The sequence below is a fragment of the Scyliorhinus torazame genome, chromosome 8 (genome assembly GCF_047496885.1).
Source record: "Scyliorhinus torazame isolate Kashiwa2021f chromosome 8, sScyTor2.1, whole genome shotgun sequence".
Lineage (NCBI taxonomy): Eukaryota > Metazoa > Chordata > Chondrichthyes > Carcharhiniformes > Scyliorhinidae > Scyliorhinus > Scyliorhinus torazame.
The window spans coordinates 136,476,810-136,499,324 of NC_092714.1; the positions used below are offsets into that span (position 1 = coordinate 136,476,810).

At 48.0% G+C, this 22,515-nt stretch overlaps 2 protein-coding genes across 5 annotated transcripts in view; both read right to left on the minus strand.

Annotated features, from left to right (window-relative positions):
* LOC140428136 (uncharacterized) overlaps positions 1 to 852 on the minus strand; it is a 162,951-nt gene extending 162,099 nt beyond the window's left edge. For both annotated transcript variants that reach the window (XM_072514239.1, XM_072514238.1), the window contains exon 1: positions 437 to 852. In XM_072514239.1, coding sequence (XP_072370340.1) covers positions 437 to 559 — 123 coding nt within the window. In that variant the 5' untranslated portion in view covers positions 560 to 852. The remainder of the gene's footprint in view (positions 1 to 436) is intronic.
* A 15,215-nt stretch (positions 853 to 16,067) lies between these two features.
* Positions 16,068 to 22,515, minus strand: part of LOC140428135 (histone-lysine N-methyltransferase SETDB2-like) — a 206,083-nt gene continuing 199,635 nt past the window's right edge. For all 3 annotated transcript variants that reach the window (XM_072514236.1, XM_072514235.1, XM_072514237.1), the window contains one exon: positions 16,068 to 19,662. In XM_072514236.1, the coding sequence (XP_072370337.1) occupies positions 19,545 to 19,662 (118 nt within the window). In that variant the 3' untranslated portion in view covers positions 16,068 to 19,544. The remainder of the gene's footprint in view (positions 19,663 to 22,515) is intronic.

Genomic DNA, 22,515 nt, shown 5'->3' on the forward strand with positions numbered 1-22,515 from the left:
GACCGTGGCCCACATTATTCTTCTGAAGGAAAAGCAGAAAATGCTGGCAACTCAGCAGGTCTGGCAGGCATCTACGGGAGGGAGAAACAGCTTCTCTCCACAGGTGCTGGCAGGCCTGTTGAGCTTTTCCTCAACGTGTTCTGTTTTTACTTCAGGTTTCCAGCCTCGCAGTATTTTGCTTTTCTTCATATGAAACCATTAGAGGGGGCATGTCCAGCGGGCTTTCAAACCCCACCTTCAGGAACTGTATAGGGCCCTCCACACCAGGCGAGAAAAGTAGACATCTTCTGGCAACGTTCAGAGATGACGTTAGAATGAAGAAAAGGCAAATACGTTCCTGACACACAAAAAATCCCTGATTGGTCAAAATACAATGGAGACAAGTTCGGTTCTTTCACGAGTGAATCAAAATGCTGAGTGTTGTTCTTGTACCTACCAGGCAGTTCCGGTGCGCGGCGAATTTGCCATCGGTGAACAGCTTTCCAGTTTCATTGGTTTGTCCCAACGTCAGGCACAGTCCACATTTATTCATATTCGCAAACTCCTTCAAATCCGACATTCCACATTGAACCAGACGGCCCCGCAGGAAGATGGTTTCACTGGTATGACATCAATCTCTCACCATGGCTCATTTTATTTCTTGTCTCAGGAGCGGAACTACCCGTTTCCTTTTCAGATGGAACAGTTTCGACTTCGCCTCAGGGGCATCAAATCGGAGGAGGGAGGAGGCAGAAAGAAAGATCAAAACTTCCTCATCTCTCTTGGTTTCAACACGAAATAAACAGCAGTGTTCATATCAGACCGCTAAAAGCAGAATGATATCTGCTGCCCCATTTTTCACGTATTGCCCACATCCTCTTGCTGTTCACAGTCGACCTTTAACACCACTTGGGAATGCTAGTCCAATATGCGGGTTCCCGCCGTTGTGCACACCTAACTGGATTTGTTTTTTCCTCTGGGGAAATTTTGCTGCTTGATATCAAATTACAGGAATAAAATAATATGCCCTCACCACACATTATTCGTTCGTGGGATGTGGGTGTCACTGGCTGGGTCACCATTCATTGCTCATCCCTGAGGACATTAAAGAGGTAATTTACAGCAGTGTTTTTCAAACCTTTTTCCCCGGGACCCACTTTTACCAACCGCGGGCCTTCGGGACCCATGCCGGCCGACGTTCGCGAGACATGCCAGCTGACGTTAGTGACCCATGCCGGCCGACCTTTGCAACATACCATTATTGCTTACCTTTTATGTGGCAGTTGGGCCTGCTTGGTCCTCACGATATCTCTTGCTTCGTCATTCAATGTTACATTTCAGCTAAGGACTTCAGCTGTCGACGTAAGTACTTGCTGCATGCTTTTAAAAAAGTCAAAAGGTTTGTCCTTGTACTCGCCATGTTTAGTCTTCGAATGCCTTTGAAGATTTGGGGGTTTTAAACTTCATTTGTCAGCACTTCCCTGCATATAACACACATGGGCTTTGCATCCTGATTTGCATTGGCACAATTGGCGCCATACCTAAATAAATCATTTTTACACTACTTTGTTCCTGATTTCAGCTTCTTCTTCATTGTTTGTTCACCAGAGGCCGTGGAGCTCAGGATACAGCTCACACCAGCACTGCCTTGTCCTACCATGGACTCTCCTGTGAATCTCGTCGTGTTGGATGTTCTGGTCTACAAACAGGCCAACACGGCTGGAGATGGTGTAACTCTATTTTATTAACTCAACTGTAATAACATACTGCAAGCTTGGGTACGTGCATTACCAGCTTATCTGTGGACCCTGTCCTATCACTATCTAGGTGAGACACTCAGCACATGGTGAATGTCTGAGAGGCAGGCTGTGAGCTCTGTGCTCTGAGCTGGCTGCTGCTAGAATGAGAAGGAACTCTGGTGTCCCCTGTCTTTATAGTGCATATGCTCTCACTGGTGATTGGCTGCGATGTTGTGTATGCTGGTTGGTCCTACTGTATGTCCATCAGTGTGTCAGTGTGTGTGTGATTGCACCATGATATGCTGATGTATATCATGACATCCCCCCCTTTTCGCAAAGAATATGTGCCTGCATGAGAATAAATAGTGTAGTGAGTGTGTCTGATCATGTGTGTGCATTATTTACATCAATACGTACATGTGGCTATGCTATATACACGGGAAGGTGCCAGGTGCAGAGGAAAACTATGTTACACCAAGAACAAAACAAATGCGATTAACAAACGATGAAAAACTCTGAAACAGTACGGCAGAACATGTTTATAAATCAAGGTTTATAAATCAAGTCTTTATGGTGGGCGATGAATTCGGGTTGATCACCTCAAGGGTGGTTCAGGATCCACCGGCTGAGGAATGGGCCGGGCCACGGTCGAGTGAGGAGGAGACAGGGTATCCGGAAGCTCAACGAAGTCCATGTCAGGGACAACAGGAGGGTGTGGCACCGGTGCAGAATTTCGTAGCGAGCGTGGAACCAGACGAAGGGCACGCCCATTGCGGCGGCGAATGGAGCCATCAGGCAAACAAACCAGAAACGAGTGGGGAGCCACCTGTCTAAGAACCTCAGCGGTTGCCGACCAGCCACCCTCCGGAAGATGTATGCGGACATGATCTCCAGGCACCAGGGCAGGAAGATCAGTCGCCCGAGCATCATGAGCCGCCTTGTGTTGCTCACACTCTTGTTGCATCCGACGAAGTACCGGAGCATGGTCGAGGTCTGGGACGTGAATGGACGGCACAGTGGTCCTGAGGGTGCAACCCAGAATTTTTTTAAATTCTCCTCCTTTTTCACATTTTCTCCCACGTTTACATCCATCAACAATAAACAATAATCAGTAAGATATGTCAGTCCCCATAATAACAACGATCCCATCTACCCACCAACCCCCAAACCTCAACCCGCATGTTTACATAAACAAATGACAAAAAGGAATCAGGGATTACCCGTAGTCACCCTTAATCTTACACAGCGCCCCCCCCTCCCCAGGTCTCCAGCTCCTCCCGTCCACTGCCTTTTGTAAAACTCCTCCTCCCAACCTCGGTTCCTTCCCCCCAACTTTCCACCCCGGCTAGACCACTCGGACCCTGTTCTGCCAGGCTCCGATGGCCGCAGCCCCTCCCCCCACCTCACTCCCGTTCACTGGCCGGCTTAAACCGGCCAGCGTGGAGGCCCCCGCCCGGGTCCCTTTCCCACTTGCCCAGCCCTAGGAAAGCCCAAAGATCCCCTTTTAGCACACAAACCCCGCATATCCACCTACACCCCAAAGAACCCTCATTTCGAGTGAAAGTCCCGTCCCTTCCCTTGTCCAAATATATACCACATTGGCTTCTTTAGTCTCTACACCCGCGCGCAGTGATACAAAAAAGAAGAAAATACAGTCATGAGGTTACATCGGCACATGGCCATTCCTCAATTTGTCAGTTCTGTCACAGTCCTTCTGCTTTCTCAAACTCCTCCGCTGCTTCCGCCATTCCAAAATAAAAGTCCCTGAGCTTGTGAGTCACCCTCAGCTTCGCTGGATATACAATGCCGCACCGCACCTTCCTAATGTACAGTGCCCTCTTCACCCGGTTGAAGGCAGCCCGCCTCCTTGCCAGCTCCACCGTAAAGTCCTGGTATACACGTATACCAGCTCCAGCCCACTGCACCACCCGCTTCTGCTTGGCCCAGCTCAGGACCTTCTCCTTCACACTGTACCTACGGAAGCACAGAGTCACTGCCCTTGGCGGCTCACTTGCCTTTGGTACAGGCCTCCATGACCGATGAGCCCGATCCAGTTCATATCGGGAGGGATCCTCCCCCTCCCCCAATAGTTTTGCCAGCATCGCGGCAAAATACTCAGTCGGCTTCGGTCCTTCAACTCCTTCGGGCAGCCCCACAATCCTCGAATTCTGTCGCCTGGATCTGTTTTCCAGGTCTTCCATTTTTCCTCGCAGATCCTTGTTAGTGTCCATCACCTTCCGCATCTCTTTCCCCATCGAGGCAAGTTGATCACCGTGCTGCAATAACGTCTCCTCCACTTCCTTCAGCGCCTCCCCTTGCTCTCGCACCTCCGCCACTGCGCTCGCCACCTCCGTCCTCACCGAGGAAACCGCCTCCTCCACCAGCACACTCAAAACCTCCCTCATCTCCTTCCTCACCGTCTCCATGCATTTCGCAATCTGCGCCAACTGCTTTTAAAATTCCGCAGCCATCACCTTAGTTATTTCTTCAGCCGTAAGCAGAGGCCTTCCCTGGTGCTCCAGCCTCCATTTTCCTTGGTGACCCCGTGGTGACCTTTCCACTTCCCGACGGACCTTCAGCTGTTTTTTTATCGGCTGTTTTCTTGCTCACCCTCGACATTTTTCCTGTTTTTTTTTCCTCCTGTGTCTTCACTGTGCCTCCTCCGTGCCTTCTCCCTGTTTCTGCCGCCTCCGTGGACCCTGGGACCGGGCTTAAAGCCCCGAAAACTCCGTTCCCGAACGGGAGCCCTCCATTTTGCGGCCGCCTCCCGCCCATCGTCACCGGAAGTCGAAGGAAGACCATTCCTGACTTGCGAAGCAGGGGCCATTGTCTGACATCACGGTGAGCGGAATGCCGTGGTGATCAAAGGTCTTCTTACAGGCCCGGATAACAGCCGATGAAGTGGTGTCGTGCAGGCGTATGACCTCAGGATAGCTGGAAAAGTAGTCGATGATGATGATGTAGTCCCTGCCAAGCGCATGGAACAGGTCCACGTCCACCTTCGACCAGGGGGACGTGCCCAACTCATGGGGCTGAAGGGTCTCACGTGGTTGTGCCGGCTGGAACCGCTGACAGGTGGGGCAATTGAGCACAGTGTTGGCAATGTCCTCATTTATTCCCAGCCAGTATACAGCCTCTCGGGCCCTCCGTCGGCACTTCTCAACGCCGAGATAGCCTTCGTGCAGCTGTTCTAAGACAAGATGTGGAGATGCCGGCGTTGGACTGGGGTGAGCACAGTACGAAGTCTTACAACACCAGGTTAAAGTCCAACAGGTTTGTTTCGATGTCACTAGCTTTCGGAGCGCTGCTCCTTCCTCAGGTGAATGCAGAGGTCTGTTCCAGAAACACATATAGAGACAAATTCAAAGATGCCAAACAATGCTAGGAATGCGAGCATTAGCAGGTGATTAAATCTTTACAGATCCAGAGATGGGGTAACCCCAGGTTAAAGAGGTGTGAATTGTATCAAGCCAGGACAGTTGGTAGGATTTTGCAGGCCAGATGGTGGGGGATGAATGTAATGCGACATGAATCCCAGGTCCCGGTTGAGGCCGCACTCATGTGTGCGGAACTTGGCTATAAGTTTCTGCTCGGCGATTCTGCGTTGTCGCGGGTCCTGAAGTCCGCCTTGGAGAACGCTTACCCGGAGATCAGAGGCTGAATGCCCTTGACTGCTGAAGTGTTCCCCGACTGGAAGGGAACATTCCTGCCTGGTGATTGTTGCGCGATGTCCGTTCATTCGTTGTCGCAGCGTCTGCAAGGTCTCGCCAATGTACCACGCTTCGGGACATCCTTTCCTGCAGCGTATGAGGTAGACAACGTTGGCCGAGTCGCACGAGTATGTACCGCGTACCTGGTGGGTGGTGTTCTCACGTGTAATAGTGGTATCCATGTCAATGATCTGGCACGTCGTACGAGGGCATCTTTCAACGTCTGTAGATGTCTGTTACGCTCCTCCTCGTCTGAGCAGATCCTGTGTATACGGAGCGCTTGTCCATAGGGGATGGCTTCTTTAATGTGTTTAGGGTGGAAGCTGGAGAAGTGGAGCATCATGAGGTTATCCGTGGGTTTGCGGTAAAGCGACGTGCTGAGGTGACCGTCCTTGATGGAGACGAGTGTGTCCAAGAATGCAACTGATTTTGGAGAGTAGTCCATGGTGAGTCTGATGGTTGGATGGAACTTATTAATGTCATCGTGTAGTCGTTTCAGTGATTCTTCGCCGTGGATCCAAAGGAAAAAAATGTCATCGATGTATCTGGTGTATAACGTCGGTTGAAGGTCCTGTGCGGTGAGTAGGTCCTGTTCAAACTTGTGCATGAAGATGTTGGCGTATTGGGGTGCGAATTTGGTCCCCATGGCTGTTCCGTGCGTCTGGATGAAGAACTTGTTGTCGAAGGTGAAGACGTTGTGATCCAGAATGAAGCGGATGAGTTGCAGAATTGCGTCTGGAGATTGGCAGTTGTCGGTGTTGAGTACTGAGGCTGTTGCAGCAATGCCGTCGTCATGGGGGATGCTGGTGTAGAGTGCCGAGACGTCCATTGTGACGAGGAATGTTCCTGGTTCAACTGGTCCATGGGTGCTGAGTTTCTGTAGGAAGTCCGTCGTGTCGCGACAGAAGCTGGGTGTACCTTGTACGATGGGTTTCAAGATGGCCTCGATGTAGCCAGAGAGGTTCTCACACAGGGTCCCATTGCCTGAAACGATAGGGCGGCCTGGTGTGTTGGCCTTATGTATTTTCGGAAGGCAGTAGAGATCTCCAATGCGGGGAGTACGTGGGATGAGAGCACGTAGGGTGCTCTGAAGATCTGGATCCAAGGTCTTGATCAGTCTGTTAAGTTGGCAGATGTGTTCCTTGGTCGGATCTGCGGGTAACTGTCTGTAGTGTTCTTGGTTGTTCAGTTGTCGGTATACTTCTTTGCAGTAGTCCGTTCTGTTCAGTACGACAGTGGCCCCCCCTTTGTCTGCTGGTTTGATGACGATGCTGCGGTTGGTCTTGAGAGCGCGGATGGCATTGCGTTGTGCTTGGGTGACGTTCGGGGCTGTCTTGTGAATGCGACTGATGAATCTGGCATTGACGCGACTCCTGTCGGCTTGAGCATACATGTTGAGTCTAAGGCAGCGGCCTTCCGGAGGGGTCCAATTCGACTCTTTCCTCTTCGGTTGCCGCACTGCAGATCTCTCGGTCTGCTGTTCCGGTTCATTGGTAGTCTGCTTGGGTTCGCTGTTGGCCTCTTGGGGTCTGTGGAAGAATTCCCGGAGCCTCATTCGCCTGATGAATTCCTCTGTGTCTGCCGCGAGACTGATGGGGTCCATTTTGGTGGTGGTGCAGAAATTGAGCCCTCTGCTGAGGACTTCGATTTCGTCTGGTTGAAGGGTGTAGTCTGAGAAGTTGACAATAGATTTCCCTGTATTGTTTTCTACTGTGACACCGGGGGTGGCTTGGTTGCTGCTGGTGGTGATGCCAAGTTTCTCAAGCTTTCTGTTCTTGGTATGCATATAGGTGGCATAGTATTGTTGTCTCATCTGTTTGGCAGTGTTCCGCAGCTGGTCTGCTGCATCCTGAGCGCAAGTTGAGAATATGGCCTCTATCTTGGTTTCCAGGTTGCGTCGTCTGCTGTAGAGCTGGCGGACGAGGTGGTTGAGGAGTGTGAGAGAGGTGTGACGGCAGAGTCTCTCAGCGAAGTCTGTGTTGCAGGTCGACTTGAGTGGGTTTGTGATCTGTAGCCCTTTCGGGATCTTGTCTGCTTTCTTGCATCTTTGTAGAAACTTAATGTCAGTGTCTATATGCGCGATTTTCCTGGAGATCCTCTCCACTTTGAGCCGGCAGTTTGCGGTGTCGGTGGTAGCCATGATGTGGAGATGCCGGCGTTGGACTGGGGTGAGCACAGTAAGAAGTCTTACAACACCAGGTTAAAGTCCAACAGGTTTGTTTCGATGTCACTAGCTTTCGGAGCGCTGCTCCTTCCTCAGGTGAATGCAGAGGTCTGTTCCAGAAACACATATATAGACAAATTCAAAGATGCCAAACAATGCTAGGAATGCGAGCATTAGCAGGTGATTAAATCTTTACAGATCCAGAGATGGGGTAACCCCAGGTTAAAGAGGTGTGAATTGTATCAAGCCAGGGCAGTTGGTAGGATTTTGCAGGCCAGATGGTGGGGGATGAATGTAATGCGACATGAATCCCAGGTCCCGGTTGAGGCCGCACTCGTGTGCGGAACTTGTACGACAAGTTCCGCACACGAACCACGACATCACACAACCCTGTCATGGCAATCTCTGCAAGACGTGCCAGATCATTGACATGGATACCACCATTACACGTGAGAACACCACCCACCAGGTACGCGGTACATACTCGTGCGACTCGGCCAACGTTGTCTACCTCATACTCTGCAGGAAAGGATGTCCCGAAGCATGGTACATTGGCGAGACCATGCAGACGCTGCGACAACGAATGAACGGACATCGCGCAACAATCACCAGGCAGGAATGTTCCCTTCCAGTCGGGGAACACTTCAGCAGTCAAGGGCATTCAGCCTCTGATCTCCGGGTAAGCGTTCTCCAAGGCGGACTTCAGGACCCGCGACAACGCAGAATCGCCGAGCAGAAACTTATAGCCAAGTTCCGCACACATGAGTGCGGCCTCAACCGGGACCTGGGATTCATGTCGCATTACATTCATCCCCCACCATCTGGCCTGCAAAATCCTACCAACTGTCCTGGCTTGATACAATTCACACCTCTTTAACCTGGGGTTACCCCATCTCTGGATCTGTAAAGATTTAATCACCTGCTAATGCTCGCATTCCTAGCATTGTTTGGCATCTTTGAATTTGTCTATATATGTGTTTCTGGAACAGACCTCTGCATTCACCTGAGGAAGGAGCAGCGCTCCGAAAGCTAGTGACATCGAAACAAACCTGTTGGACTTTAACCTGGTGTTGTAAGACTTCGTACTGTTCTAAGACAAGCCAGTGCATGCTGTGTGGGATCACAATGCGGTCCAGCTTCAGGAGGACACCATCCACGACTGCCAAGTCGTCCCGAATGTTGTAAAACTGTGGGTATTGTCCCTTGAGCCACCCGTCCGTCATGTGGTGCATTACACGTTGCAGAAGGGGGTCAGCCGCAGTCTCACGGCGAATGTGGGCAAGGCGTTCGTCAGTGGCCGGCAGATTGGCAGAAGTGAAGGCTACATGTCCGTCGACTTGGCCAACGAACCCCTCTGGGTCGGACGGAGTGTCCACTGCCCTGGACAGAGCGTCTGCTATGATCAGGTCCTTACCCGGGGTGTATACAAGTTGGAAGTCGTACCTCCGGAGTTTGAGCAGAATGCGCTGGAGGCGAGGGGTCATGTCATTAAGGTCCTTTTGGATGATGCCAACCAGCAAGCGATCGTCGGTCTCCACAGTGAACTGGGGAAGGCCATACACATAGTCGTGGAACTTGTCAACGCCAATCAACAGGCCTAGGCACTCCTTCTCAATTTGCGCATAGCGCTGCTCTGTGGGGGTCATGGCACGTGGCGCATAGGCGACAGGGGCCCATGATGAGGCATCATCTCATTGCAGGAGGACCGCCCCAATGCTGGATTGGCTGGCGTCAGTCGAGATCTTCGTCTCCCTTGCAGGATCAAAGAACGCCAGTACCGGGGTGGTGGTAAGCTTGACCTTGAGCTCCTCCCATTCACGCTGGTGGGCGGGAAGCCACTGGAATTCAGTTGTCTTCCCGACAAGGTGCCGGAGAGCTGTGGTGTGGGAAGCGAGGTTAGGGATGAATTTTCCCAGGAAATTGACCATTCCTAGGAAGCGTAGCACCGCCTTCTTGTCTGTCGGCCTCTGCATAGCCGTGATGGCTGCCACCTTGTCGGCATCCAGCCACACACCCAACCGGGAGATGTGGTCCCCCAAGAACTTGAGCTCGGTTTGGCCAAAAGAACATTTGGCTCTGTTAAGGCGCAGGCCCTGGTCCCGGATCCGTTGAAAGATGCGTTGGAGGCGACTGATATGCTCCTGCGATGTGGTAGACCAAATAATGATATCGTCCACATAGACGTGCACGCCTTCGATGCCCTCCATCATCTGTTCCATGATGCGATGGAAAACTTCAGAGGCCGATATGATTCCAAATGGCATCCTATTGTAGCAGTATCTGCCAAATGGAGTGTTGAAGGTACACAGCTTCCTGCTGGACTGATCCAATTGAATCTGCCAGAAGCCCTTTGAGGCATCAAGCTTGGTGAATATTTTTGCCCAAGCCATCTCGCACGTGATCTCCTCACGTTTGGGTATAGGGTAATGTTCCCTCATTATATTGTGATTTAAGTCTTTCGGGTCAATACAGATCCGGAGCTCGCCGGAAGGCTTCTTGACGCACACCATGGAGTTGACCCATGCAGTTGGCTCCGTCACCTGGGAAAGCACTCCTTGGTCCTGAAGGTCCTGCAGTTGCTGCTTGAGGCGGTCCTTGAGGGGTACTGGGACTCTGCGAGGTGTATGAACTACTGGGGTGGCATCCTGTTTGAGCAGGATTTTGTATGTGTAGGGCAGTGTACCCATGCCCTCGAAAGCATCCTGGTTGTGAGAGAGGATTGAGTTTAGTTGCGCCCTGAATTCCGCATCTTGGAAGTCAGACGTGCCTTCTGGAGAGAGTGTACTCGCTGAATGAGGTGGAGGAGTTTGCACGCCTGTGCGCCTAGCAGAGAGTCCTTTGAAGAGCCCACGATCTCGAAGGGCAGATTACCATAGAATTTACAGTGCAGAAGGAGGCCATTCGGCCCATCGAGTCTGCACCGGCTCTTGGAAAGAGCACCCTATCCAAGGTCAACACCTCCACACCCTATCCCCATAACTCCACCCAACACTAAGGGCAATTTTGGACACTAAGGGCAATTTATCATGGCCAATCCACCTAACCTGCACATCTTTGGACTGTGGGAGGAAACCGGAGCACCCGGAGGAAACCCACGCACACACGGGGAGGATGTGCAGACTCCGCACAGGCAGTGACCCAAGCCGGAATCGAACCTGGGACCCTGGAGCTGTGAAGCAATTGTGCTATCCACAATGCTACCGTGCTTTGCGCGAGTTGTGCGTCACTTCAAGTTGGTACGACCCCATGGCGGGGATGACGTTGCCATTATAGTCGACCAGTTGACAGATGGATGGAAGAATTGCTGGCTTGACCCTCAGGGTTTGAAGTGCTGACCATGCGAGGAGATTTGCGAAAGCATCCGTGTCCAGGCGGAATGTGATCTGGGATCGGTTGACCGTCAGGGTGGCACACCACTCGTCGCCCGGATCAATGCTGTGCACCAACAGCGGCTGGTGTGTTCGACTCGGGGACAGCTTGTTCTTGTTGATGGCAGCAATGCGGAAAGGCTCCCTGTCCTCAGTGTCACTGGTCTGTATGATGTCAGGATCGGACTCGGTGAACGTGGGTAGAATTGCCCGAACATTTCTGCAAGGTTGGTTAAACTGTTGCGAGTTGGCAGGCTGAGGTGCTCGACAGCAGGCAGCATAGTGGCCAAGCCTGCCACAGCGTAGGCATTGTCGCGCTTTGGTCGGACATTGCCACTTTAAATGGGCGGGGCCACAGTTGCCGCACGTCTTGACGTCAGTGTGTTCGTTGCGCCACCGCGCATGCGCGTTGCGGTCCTGCGCATCGCGTTCCTCTGCGTCAACGTCCCCTCTTTTGGCGCGTACAAGCGCGGGAGGCCTCGGAAAGCGCGCAAAATGGCCGCCCTCCTCCAGGCCGTGGGCCAGGAGGTACTCGATTGTCTAGACCCGTTCCGCCTCATGGGGCCCCTACCGTGCCGTTTCAGCCACCTGGATGTGTGAGTACCGGCTGGTGGCGTTCTCATACAGGACGCAGGTCTCGATGGCCGTTACTAGGGTGAGTTGCTTGATTTTAAGGAGCTGCTGGCGCAGGGTGTCCGACATGACCCCGAAAACTATCTGGTCGCGTATCATGGAGTCAGAGGTGGGCCCATAGCCGCAGGACTGCGTGAGGATGCAGAGGTGCGTTAAATAAGACTGGAAAGGCTCATCCTTACCCTGCAGGCGCTGCTGGAACAGGTACCTTTCAAAGCTTTTGTTAACTTCGATGCCGAAGTGTTCATCAAATTTTAGGAGCACCGTCTTGTATTTGGTTTTGTCCGCGAATGTCAGGGAGTTAAAGATGTGGATGGCGTGTTGCCCTGCCATGGAGAGAAGAAGGGCAATCTTCCTGGTGTCCGATGCATTCTCCCTGTCTGTGGCCTCTAGGAAGAGCTGGAAGCGCTGTTTAAAAAGCTTCCAATTCACCCCGAGGTTGCCAGCGATGCGTTGCGGCGGCGGCGGGTTGATGTTCTCCATGCTGCAGGATGGTGGATTGCTGAGAAGTTGCAGGTAGGTCTCACAGGGGCTAGTATGCGTCCACTCCTGGAACCATGTTGTGTTGGGTGGTATGGTCTACAAACAGGTCAACACGGCTGGAGATGATGTAACTCTATTTCATTAACAACTCAACTGTAATAACATACTGTAAGTTTGGGTACGTGCATTACCAGCTTATCTGTGGACCCTGTCCTATCACTATCTAGGTGAGGCACTCAGCACATGGTGAATGTCTGAGAGGCAGGCTGTGAGCTCTGTGCTCTGAGCTGGCTGCTGCTAGAATGAGAAGGAACTCTGGTGTCCCCTGTCTTTATAGTGCGTGCACTCTCACTGGTGATTGGCTGCGATGTTGTGTATGCTGGTTGGTCCTACTGTATGTCCATCAGTATGTGTGTGATTGCACCATGATATGCTGATGTATATCATGTCATCTCTCTCCAAAAGATTTAGTTGTGAGATCCTGTTCTGTTTGTATCCCTGGCCCTCTCTACCTTATTACAAAATGACCCATCTTCAGTCCTTTTGCTTGCTTACTGGCAACTACAAAATGGAGGAATCTCACCTCTATGATGTTGCATCCAAAGCATTGACGTGCCGGGTGCATGACTTTCTCTCTGCCACTGCCTTTGGCGGGAAGACTCATCGTTCATGTTTAAAGACCGGTTGCGGTCGGCATTGTTTTTTTTACTTTGAAACTTTATTTCTGATACCTAATTTTTCCAAATTTATGATGTTTTACTGCTAAAAATTAAATTAACTTCAGTTGAACATGTGCAGCCTTATATTTAGACACAAACTTAGTTTTAAATATATTCCCATTTCTTTAGAAATTTAACCAATTATAAAAAAAATTGCCACAACTGATCGCTCTACGAACTTCCCAACATCCACCTGCGGGTCGCGACCCTGAGTTTGAAAACCCCTGATTTACAGCGCCAGGGACCCGGGTTCAATTCCGGCCTCGGGTGACTGTGTGGAGTTTGCATTTTCTCCCCATGTCGACGTGGGGTTTCTCCCACAGGCCAAAGATGTGCAGATTAGGTGGATTGGCCATGCTAAATTGCCCCTTAATGTCCAAAAAGGTTGGGTGGGGTCACTGGGTTACGGAGATAGGATGGAGGCGTGGGTTTAGGTAGGCTGCTCTTTCCAAGGGTTGGTGTGGACTCGATGCCTTCTGCACTGTAAATTCTATGATTCTATAATAGATCAGATTTCCTTCCCTAAAGGACATCAGTAAACCAAGTGGGTTTTTACAACAATGGTTTCACGGTCAACGTCATCGTTAAACTTTAATTCAGAATTTTTATGATTTCAAGTTTCATCACCTGCCGTGGTGGTATTGCAACCCAGATCCCCAGAGCGTTACCCTGGGTCTCGGGACTACTTGTCCAATAACAATAACACTACGCTACTGCCTCTCCCGGTATCACTGGCAACCCAAGTTTAGTATTGATGGAAAGTATTTTGGGCTTTGCAGGGCTCTCATTCCATCTCACAATAGAAAAGTCAGACCCAGTCTCAGGCTGCATTTAACCCCACAAATGCAATGTCAATCTACAGCAAAACTAATTTCTCACAATGATGTGTCTTCTACATCAGAGAGGCTAAACAAAGATTAGGTGGCCACATTTCTGAGGACCTCCATAGTCAACAAGAGAAACTCCGAGCTTCGATTAACTTTCACTTAGCCTCTTACTCTTGATGTTGAGTTTTAGTTTCAGAATGTAACCTCTGTCCCTGTTTTGTTTTATGATGGCAGCTGCTAGTAATGATTCCAGAGTGTTAGGGAAGATCCCAGCTTCTTGGGTGTTGTTGGAGCTGCACTCATCCAGGCAAATGGAGGGTTTTCCATTACACTCCCCGACTTGTATCTTGTAGATGATAGAGACAAGCCTTGGGGAGTAGAATCTGAACTACTCACTACACAATATTTATCTGCAGCCAAGGAAACTTACACAGTAGACAAAAGAATTACTGACAAGTGCATTGACAAATAGTGATTGGTTACACTACGGGACAAGGGCCAAACAAAGCAAATACATGAGCAAGAGCAGCATAGCGCGTCATGAATAGTGTTCTTACAGGGAACAGATCAGTCCGAGGGAGAGTTGTTGAGGAGTCTAGTAGCTGTGGGAAAGAAGCTGTTCCTATGTCTGGATGTGCGGGTCTTCAGACTTTTTTATCTTCTGCCTGATGGAAGGTACTGGAAGAAGGCAAAGCTTAGGTGTGAGGGGTCGCTGACAATGCTGTCTGCCTTCCTGAGGCAGCGGGAGGTGTATACAGAATCAATGTGGGAGTGGCAAGCTTGTGTGATGCATTGGGCTGAGTTCACCACACTCTGCAGTTTCTTGCGATCTTGGGCCGAGCAGTTGCCATACCAAGCTGTGATGCAGCCGGATAGAATGCTCTCTATGGCACATCTGTAGACGTTTTTGAGAGTCTATGCAGACATGCTGAATTTCTTTAGCTTCCGTAGGAAGTAGAGACTTTGAAACTTATGATGGTCATTGAATCAGCAGCTGAACATGGCTGGCCTAGGACACTACCCTTAGGATCGCCTTGGTGGCAAGGGCAGTCACCCTTACTTCACCTCCTGAGTTGAACTCTTTTGTCCACGTTGTGGTGAATGTATTATAGCAATAATCCACCATTATATCTGTGCTATGCTGTTACCCTTGTATTTGTATCTGTGCTATGCTGTTGCCCTTGTGGGCTCCATCTATGGGCCATTGTATGGCATTATCCATAGGGGAACATGTTGGGGCATGTATGGGCTCCGCCCATGGTTGATCCCCTTGAAGGGAGCTATAAAGAGCAGTCGATCTGTAGGCTGTTCTCAGTATTGGATCAGTCGCAGGCAGGCACTGTTCTAGTTGATTTCTACTCTTGTCTCGAGTGAATTGATGGTCGCATCACACGTTTGGACCAAGGTTTTAATGAGGTCAGGAACCATGTGGCTCTGGTGAAACTCAAAACTGAACATCAGTGATCAGGTTGTGGCTATGTAAATACCATTTGATAGCACGGTTGATGACCCCTCCATCACTTTGCTGATGATTGAGAGTATACTGATGACACAGTAATTGGCAGGGTTCGATTTACACTGCTTTTTGTACACGTGGCATACCCAAGCAACTTTCCACATTGTGGGGTAGATGCCAGTGTTGTAGCAATACTGGCATAACTTGGGTAGGGGTGCAGCTAATTTTGGAGCACGTCTTCAGAACTACTGCCAGGGCCCACAGTCGTTTCTTGATATCATTGGAGTGAATTGGGAAGGGGGCTAACGCCCTTGCTTTCGCTTCCCTAATCGCACGCTGGAGAACCCTGCTCGGCTGGTGATCGGCAGCACCACCCAAAGCTGCAGACTGGCTCGCTGACCTCTCGGAGTTTCTCCACCTGGAGAAGATTAAGTACATCGGCCTGTTCCAAAACCCGTTAAACGTCAGCAACAAGGAGTAAGCCAGGAAAAAAAAAGATGAGCGCAAGAGTTGCTTGCATATGCTAACCATACTGCCAAATCTAGGCCAGAATTTACTACTCGTCCCGGTATGTATTTTCTATATAACTAATATGTTATGTTCGGTCTTAAAGTGAACATACCTACCATATTGGTTGCAGTTGATCCTGACTGATTAGTGATATCGACAATCTTTCGAAGATTACAAAATATGCAGTACAAGTTGCTGCATGTCAACTATCACAACCTTTCTCTGTCTCCTTTTAATTTGAAACTACTTTAAGTAAATGTGCTACCATACCTGCTTCTCCTACTTTGCATGTTCTCACTGTATTTTCAAAGATCTCAAAACTATGGAGTGCAATCTCCCATTATTCCTTCCTCATCTTACCATAAAGCTTCAAAATCCAAACTTGGTGTCACTTCATCAGTACGTGTTTTCTTGCCCCAACTTGCAATGCATGATGAGTCAGAGAAGAGAAAAGGCCGTTCAGCCTATTGGAAGTCAACTCCCACATAAATTAACTCTTTTATTCAACTCTCTTGTTATATGTGGCCACTGGCACATGCACAACTGTTCCTGATGCATTTCCAGATAGTGACCGAGGTTAGTGCTTTAACAAAACTGTACAATCATTACACATCTGAGATTTTCTTTTAAACAGATGATATATTACAAACCCACATTTAATTCAGACTCCAAAAACTAAGAAAGAAAACAATTCTGAACTAAAACAGAAAATTATGTGAACTTCATATTTTGTATTTCATTTAAAATAGAAAAGAGCCGACCAGAAGGCATCATTTTCAGAATCAGTTTGTAGAAAGCAAAATTCAAATTTTATAAAAAGACTATGTAAAATATATCTTTGTCGGTCTGGTTAGTGAAAACTAACAGCAGAAATGAGTCTATCATCATCTTTACAAAGGCATATTTACATGCTGAATTGGTGAGACCTTCATTGAAGGATTTACATATTGAACATTCAAAAAGCTGTATTTTGTAGACATACGTTTCAACTCCCGTTTAGACTGGCCTCTGTCCATTGATCATTACACAATCAATACTGAAGCATTTAGTCTCAACATGGCAATTACTATTAGGAGCATCTGCAACTTCAAGATGGGTCTTTGAAGTTTTTTTCTTCTTTCTTGAGTTGCAGGCTGCTGACCTTTCCAAAAGGAAATGTTCAGCAAATAAAAATAGAGCACCAGCACACAATCCTCAAATTGTTCCTAAGAAAACATTCACTAATGCTGGATGGACCATCAACAGCGTTTCTCTGGAATATGCAACCTCGATTATGTTACAGCCATCTGCAAGCAGTTCAAGGATAAACAGTCTGGATTTGATTCACTTTTTGCCAATTTAAACACAAAATGTGTTCATTCATCCATCTTCTTTGCTCCTCTCCTGAACGATAAGAATATATGAGAAGAAACTTGATAAGAGTTTTTCGAGTAGGTCACAAAGATGACTGATGCAGGTAGGGTAGTGGATGTTGTCGAAATGGACTTCAGTAAGGCCTTTGACAAGGTCCCTCATGGCAGACTGGTACAAAGGTGAAGTCACACGGGATCAGAGGTGAGCTGACAAGATGGATACAGAACTGGCTAGGTCATAGAAGGCAGAGAGTAGCAATGGAAGGGTGTCTTTTCTGATTCGAGGGCTGTGACTAGTGGTGTTCCGCAGGGATCAGTGCTGGGACCTTTGCTGTTCGTAGTATATATAAATGATTTGGAGGAAAATGTAACTGGTTTGATTAGTAAGTTTGCGGACGACACAAAGGTTGCTGGAATTGCGGATGGCGATGAGGACTGTCAGAGGATATAGCAGGATTTAGATCGTTTGGAGACTTGGGCGGCGAGATGGCAGATGGAGTTTAATCCGGATAAATGTGAGGTAATGCATTTTGGAAGGTCTAATACAGGTAGGGAATATACAGTGAATGGTAGAACCCTCAAGAGTATTGACAGTCAGAAAGATCTTGGTGTACAGGTCCACAGGTCGTTGAAAGGGGCAACACAGGTGGAGAAGGCAGTCAAGAAGGCATACGGCATGCTTGCCTTCATTGGCCGGGGCATTGAGTATAAAAATTGGCAAGTCATGTTGCAGCTGTATAGAACCTTAGTTAGGCCACATTTGGATTTAACACGTGAGAATACCACCCACCATGTACATGGTACATACTCGTGCAACTCAGCCAACGATATCTACCTCATACGCTACAGGAAAGGATGTCCCGAAGCGCGGTACATTGGCGAGACCATGCAGACGCTGCGACAACGGATGAACGGACATCGCGTGAAAATCGCCAGGCAGGAATATTCCCTTCCAGTCGGGGAACACTTCAGCAGTCAAGAGCATTCAGCCTCTGATCTCCCGGTAAGCGTTCTCCAAGGCGGCCTTCAGGACGCGCACCAACGCAAAACCGCCGAGCAGAAACTTATAGCCAAGTTCCGCACACATGAGTACGGCCTCAACCAGGACCTTGGATTCATGTCGCATGACATTCATCCCCCACCATCTGGCCTGGGCTTGCGAAATCCTACCAACTGTCCTGACTTGAGACAATTCACACCTCTTTAACCTGGGATTACCCCTATCTCTATGCTCACATTCAAAGCATTGTCTTGCATCTTTGACTTTGTCTACATATATGTTTCTGGAACATACCTCTTCATTCACCTGAGGAAGGAGCAGTGCTCCGAAAGCTAGTGTTTGAAACAAACCTGTTGGACTTTAACCTGGTGTTGTAAGACTTCTTTCTAAATCAAGTTTGTGCTTATTTGACTGCAGTTTAAGGGGTTTGTGGGAGGGCTGAATAGAGATCAATTTTCATCCTACCGTTGTGCACATTCATTTTCTAGCATGAATCATCGAATAACACTCGTGTGAGAACATCACCCAAACTTTCTTTTCTCCAGCCTAGAAGGTAGAGATCAATTGCAATGCCCCAAAAGAGATCATATAACTTGTTACAAATCTGGGAACTTCTAGTGTGGATGGCTGAGTGCAACAACCAATCAGTGCCTTCAGTCCACATGAAAATTCTACTTTTCTGTGTACTACCTCTAAAGACACGTCTCATGACAATGACAAGATATGTCAAACCATGTAATTTCAATATTTAAATTGCAAAACAAGTTTATAGTACAAGTTCATAAAGTTTGTAACTTTAAAAAGGCACAGAACTATTATTATTTGTCCAATCCAAATTACAAGCTCAAAATATGGAGTTTGGAGGCTCATATGAAATTTAAAGGTGATACATGAGTTTATATTCTCATTTTGGTCCCTGGTGAGTGGAAATATCTTTGCTGGTAATAATTTAGTACAGGGTTTTTCAAAGTGCGGGTCGTAGCCTGCGGGTGGGTCATGGGCGGGTGCCAGAGGGTCGAGGAGTGTAGGGTCGCAAAAAAATGTGAACGGCAAGGACCTAAATGAAAGAGGGCAGTCAAAGAACAGAGAATGTAATTTGAAGTTTTGGCAAGAAATAAGAGAATAGATCAGGAGTGATAAAAGCAAATTACTGCGGATGCTGGAATCTGAAACCAAAAGAGAAAATGATGGAAAATCTCAGCAGGTCTGGCAGCATCTGTGAGGAGAGAAAAGACCTGGAAAAGAGCTTCAGGAGTGAAGCTGATGATTGATTCTACAGGAGAGTTGAAGGCTGGGAATGCAGGCTGCAGAGGGAAGCAGATGTACTTTATGGTAATCCTCAGCAAAATCGCATTGCCAATCATTTCAATTTGTGATTTTGAAAATGTCTCAAGGGAAATGCAACCTTGTGTATTTGTTTATTTTTATTTTTTAAGTTAGCAAGCATTACGACTTAATGCTTTAAAGATAAGCAAACATGGTATGGGCCCTGAAAGTTGTCCAGTTTGCAAAAGTGGACCCTGGGAAAGAAAGTTTGAAAAACACTGACTTAGAACATCACATCTGCAACCCTACAATGAAGAATTTTGAACTTGATAGAAGTATCACACTATTCTGTCTCTGCAATTGGCAGATCCACAAAGACATGGAATTTCTTCTTCAGGCATGCTTCCTGTTGAATATCTGTAATCCCATGTCAACTCTGATCCTGCTTTGATATACCTAATAAATAAACAGATAAAAAGTCACTCAATTAAGGAACACCTTGGACTTCCTTGTTTAAGTAGGTATCAATCCATTGTGAATTCACATATCATATATCATAGGGATAGAACATATGGTTAAGTATGGTACAACGTTGGACCGTTTTGCATTATCCTTACTACTAAACCTGTCCAGTTCAATATCAAGAAGGTATCCTAATTAATAAATTAGGCTCGCATTTCAGTGTCACTTAATGTAAATCAACCCATTTGTAATCATAGATTGGTTAAAGTACGAGAGGCCATTCAAGCCCATTGTGTCTGTGCCAGCTCTCTGTAAGAGCAACTCAGTTAGTCCCACATCCTCGTCTTTCCCTGCAGCCTTCCAAATCGGGAACAGTGTCCTGCAGTCAGTTCTAGTTGAAAGAAATTAACTGAGAAGCATCAGGGATAGGTAAAGGTCAGAGCCAGCATAACAAAATGATAAGTAATTATAAGAAGTAATACAAGGATGAATAGACTGAAGTAGAATTAGATAAGGAGACCAAAGTAAGAAGAGTATCTTTTAACACTAAGTAATTTGAAAAGTTAGCAAGTATGGCAAGGTACATTTAAGTTTAAGACATTGCAGATGAGGACAGCTGAGTAGAATGTGTGGCCTGTCATATGTGGGAAGACATGGACCATATTGATATCTTAAATGACTACACATGCAGGAAGTGCTCTCAACTGCAGAAAATTGAGTTCCGGGTTTTGGAACTCGAGCAGCAGATGGAGACAGTGGTGCATACGCAAGGTTGAGAATTACATGGGTAGCACATTTAGAGAGGTTTTCAGCACCATAGCTCAAGGGACTGGAGAAAAGAAGGATGACCATCAGGCAGTCCAAGAGAAACAGGCAGGTAGTGCAGGAATCTCCTGGCGCTCAAATCGTTCTTTTTATTTTGGAAGCTGATGTGGACACTGGTACCTCAATGAAGTGCAGTCAGAGCCAAACCTCTGGCACAACAAGCGGCCCGACTGTACAGGAGGGGAGGAAGGAAGGAAGGAAGGGCAATAGTGATAGGGGTTTCATTAATTTGGGGAACAGACAGGTGTTTCTGCGGCTGCAGACGTGACTCCAGGATGCTGCCAGGGTGAGGAATGTCACTGAACAGCTGCAGGCCATCCCAAAGTGGGAGGGCTATCAGAGGTTATGGTACATGCTGGTACCAACAATATCGGTAGAAAGAAGGATGAGGTCTTACATCAAGAATTCAGGCAGCAGATTAAAAGGTAGAACCTCAAAGGTTGTAATCTATGGATTAGCCGTGGTGCCACCTTCTGGCACGTAAATAAGAGAATAGGTAAGATGAATGCGTGGCTCAAGAGTTGGTGCAGGAGGGAAGGTTTTAGATTCCTGGATCACTGGGACCGTTTCTGGGATGGAACATGTACAAGCGGGGCGGTCTGCACCCGGACTAGAATGGGGTCAATATCCTTGCAGGTGGATTTGCTAGTGCTGCTGGGAGGAGTTTAAACTAGTTCGGCAGGGGGAAGGGGAGGACACAGAACGTTGGTACAAAAGCAAAACAGCATACTATAGTAAAGGAACCAAGACAGAGGGCGATCAGCCATGTTGACCTCCAAAGCAGTAAAGCAAGGCTGGATGGCCTCTACTTTAATGCTCGGAGTATTATAGGTAACACTGACGAGTTAAGGGCGTGGATCGACATGTGGAATTGTGATAATGTTGCCATCACAGAGATGTGATTGAGGCTGGGGCAGGACTGGCAACTCAACATAGGATCTTCAGGTGAGACAGGTGAGGATGTAAAAGAGGCAGCGGTGTTGCATTATTACTTAAGGAGTCTGGACGATATCGTGGAAGGGTCTTCAACTAAGGCTTTGGGTATATATAAATAAAAAGGGAGCAGTTACACTGCTGGAAGTGTATTACAGTCCACCAAATAGTCAGCCAGCAATAGAGGAACAGATATGTAGACAATTCACTGAGGTGTGTAAAACTTCAGCGAGTCGTGAACACAGCCCAGTCCATCACACGAACCTGCCTCCCATCCATTGACTCCATCTACACCTCCCGCTGCCTGGGGAAAGTAGGCAGCATAATCAAAGACTCCTCCCACCCGGCTTACTCACTCTTCCAACTTCTTCCATCGGGCAGGAGATACAAAAGTATGAGAACACGCACGAACAGTCTCAAAAACAGCTTCTTCCCCGCTGTTACCAGACTCCTAAATGACCCTCTTATGGACTGACCTCATTAACACTACAGCCCTGTAGGGCAGCACGGTGGCACAGTGGATAGCAATGCTACCTCACGGCGCTGAGATCCCAGGTTCGATCCTGGCTCTGGGTCACTGTCCGTGTGGAGTTTGCACATTCTCCCCATGTTTGCGTGGGTTTTGCCCCCACAACTCAAAGATGTGCAGGCTAGGTGGACTGGCCACGCTAAATTGCCCCTTAATTGGAAAAAATGAATTGAGTACTCTAAATTTAAAAAAGTAAAAAGAAACACTATACCCCTATATGCTTCACCCGATGTCGGTGCTATGTAGTTACATTGTGTACCTTGCGATGCCCTATTATGTATTTTTTAAAATTTCCTTTTCTTTTCATGTACTTAATGATCTGTTGAGGAGCTCGCAGAAAAATATTTTTCACTGTGCCTTGGTACACATGACAATAAACAAAATCCAATCCAATATTAGTAATTATATTCGGCGGATTTCAACTTTCCCAACATTAATTGGGATAGTCACATTGTAAAGGGCTGAGAGGGAGCAGATTTCTTGAAATGTATTCAAGAGAACTTTTTATATCACCATATCTAAGGTCTAACAAGGGGTGGTGCAGTGCTGGATCTAGTTCT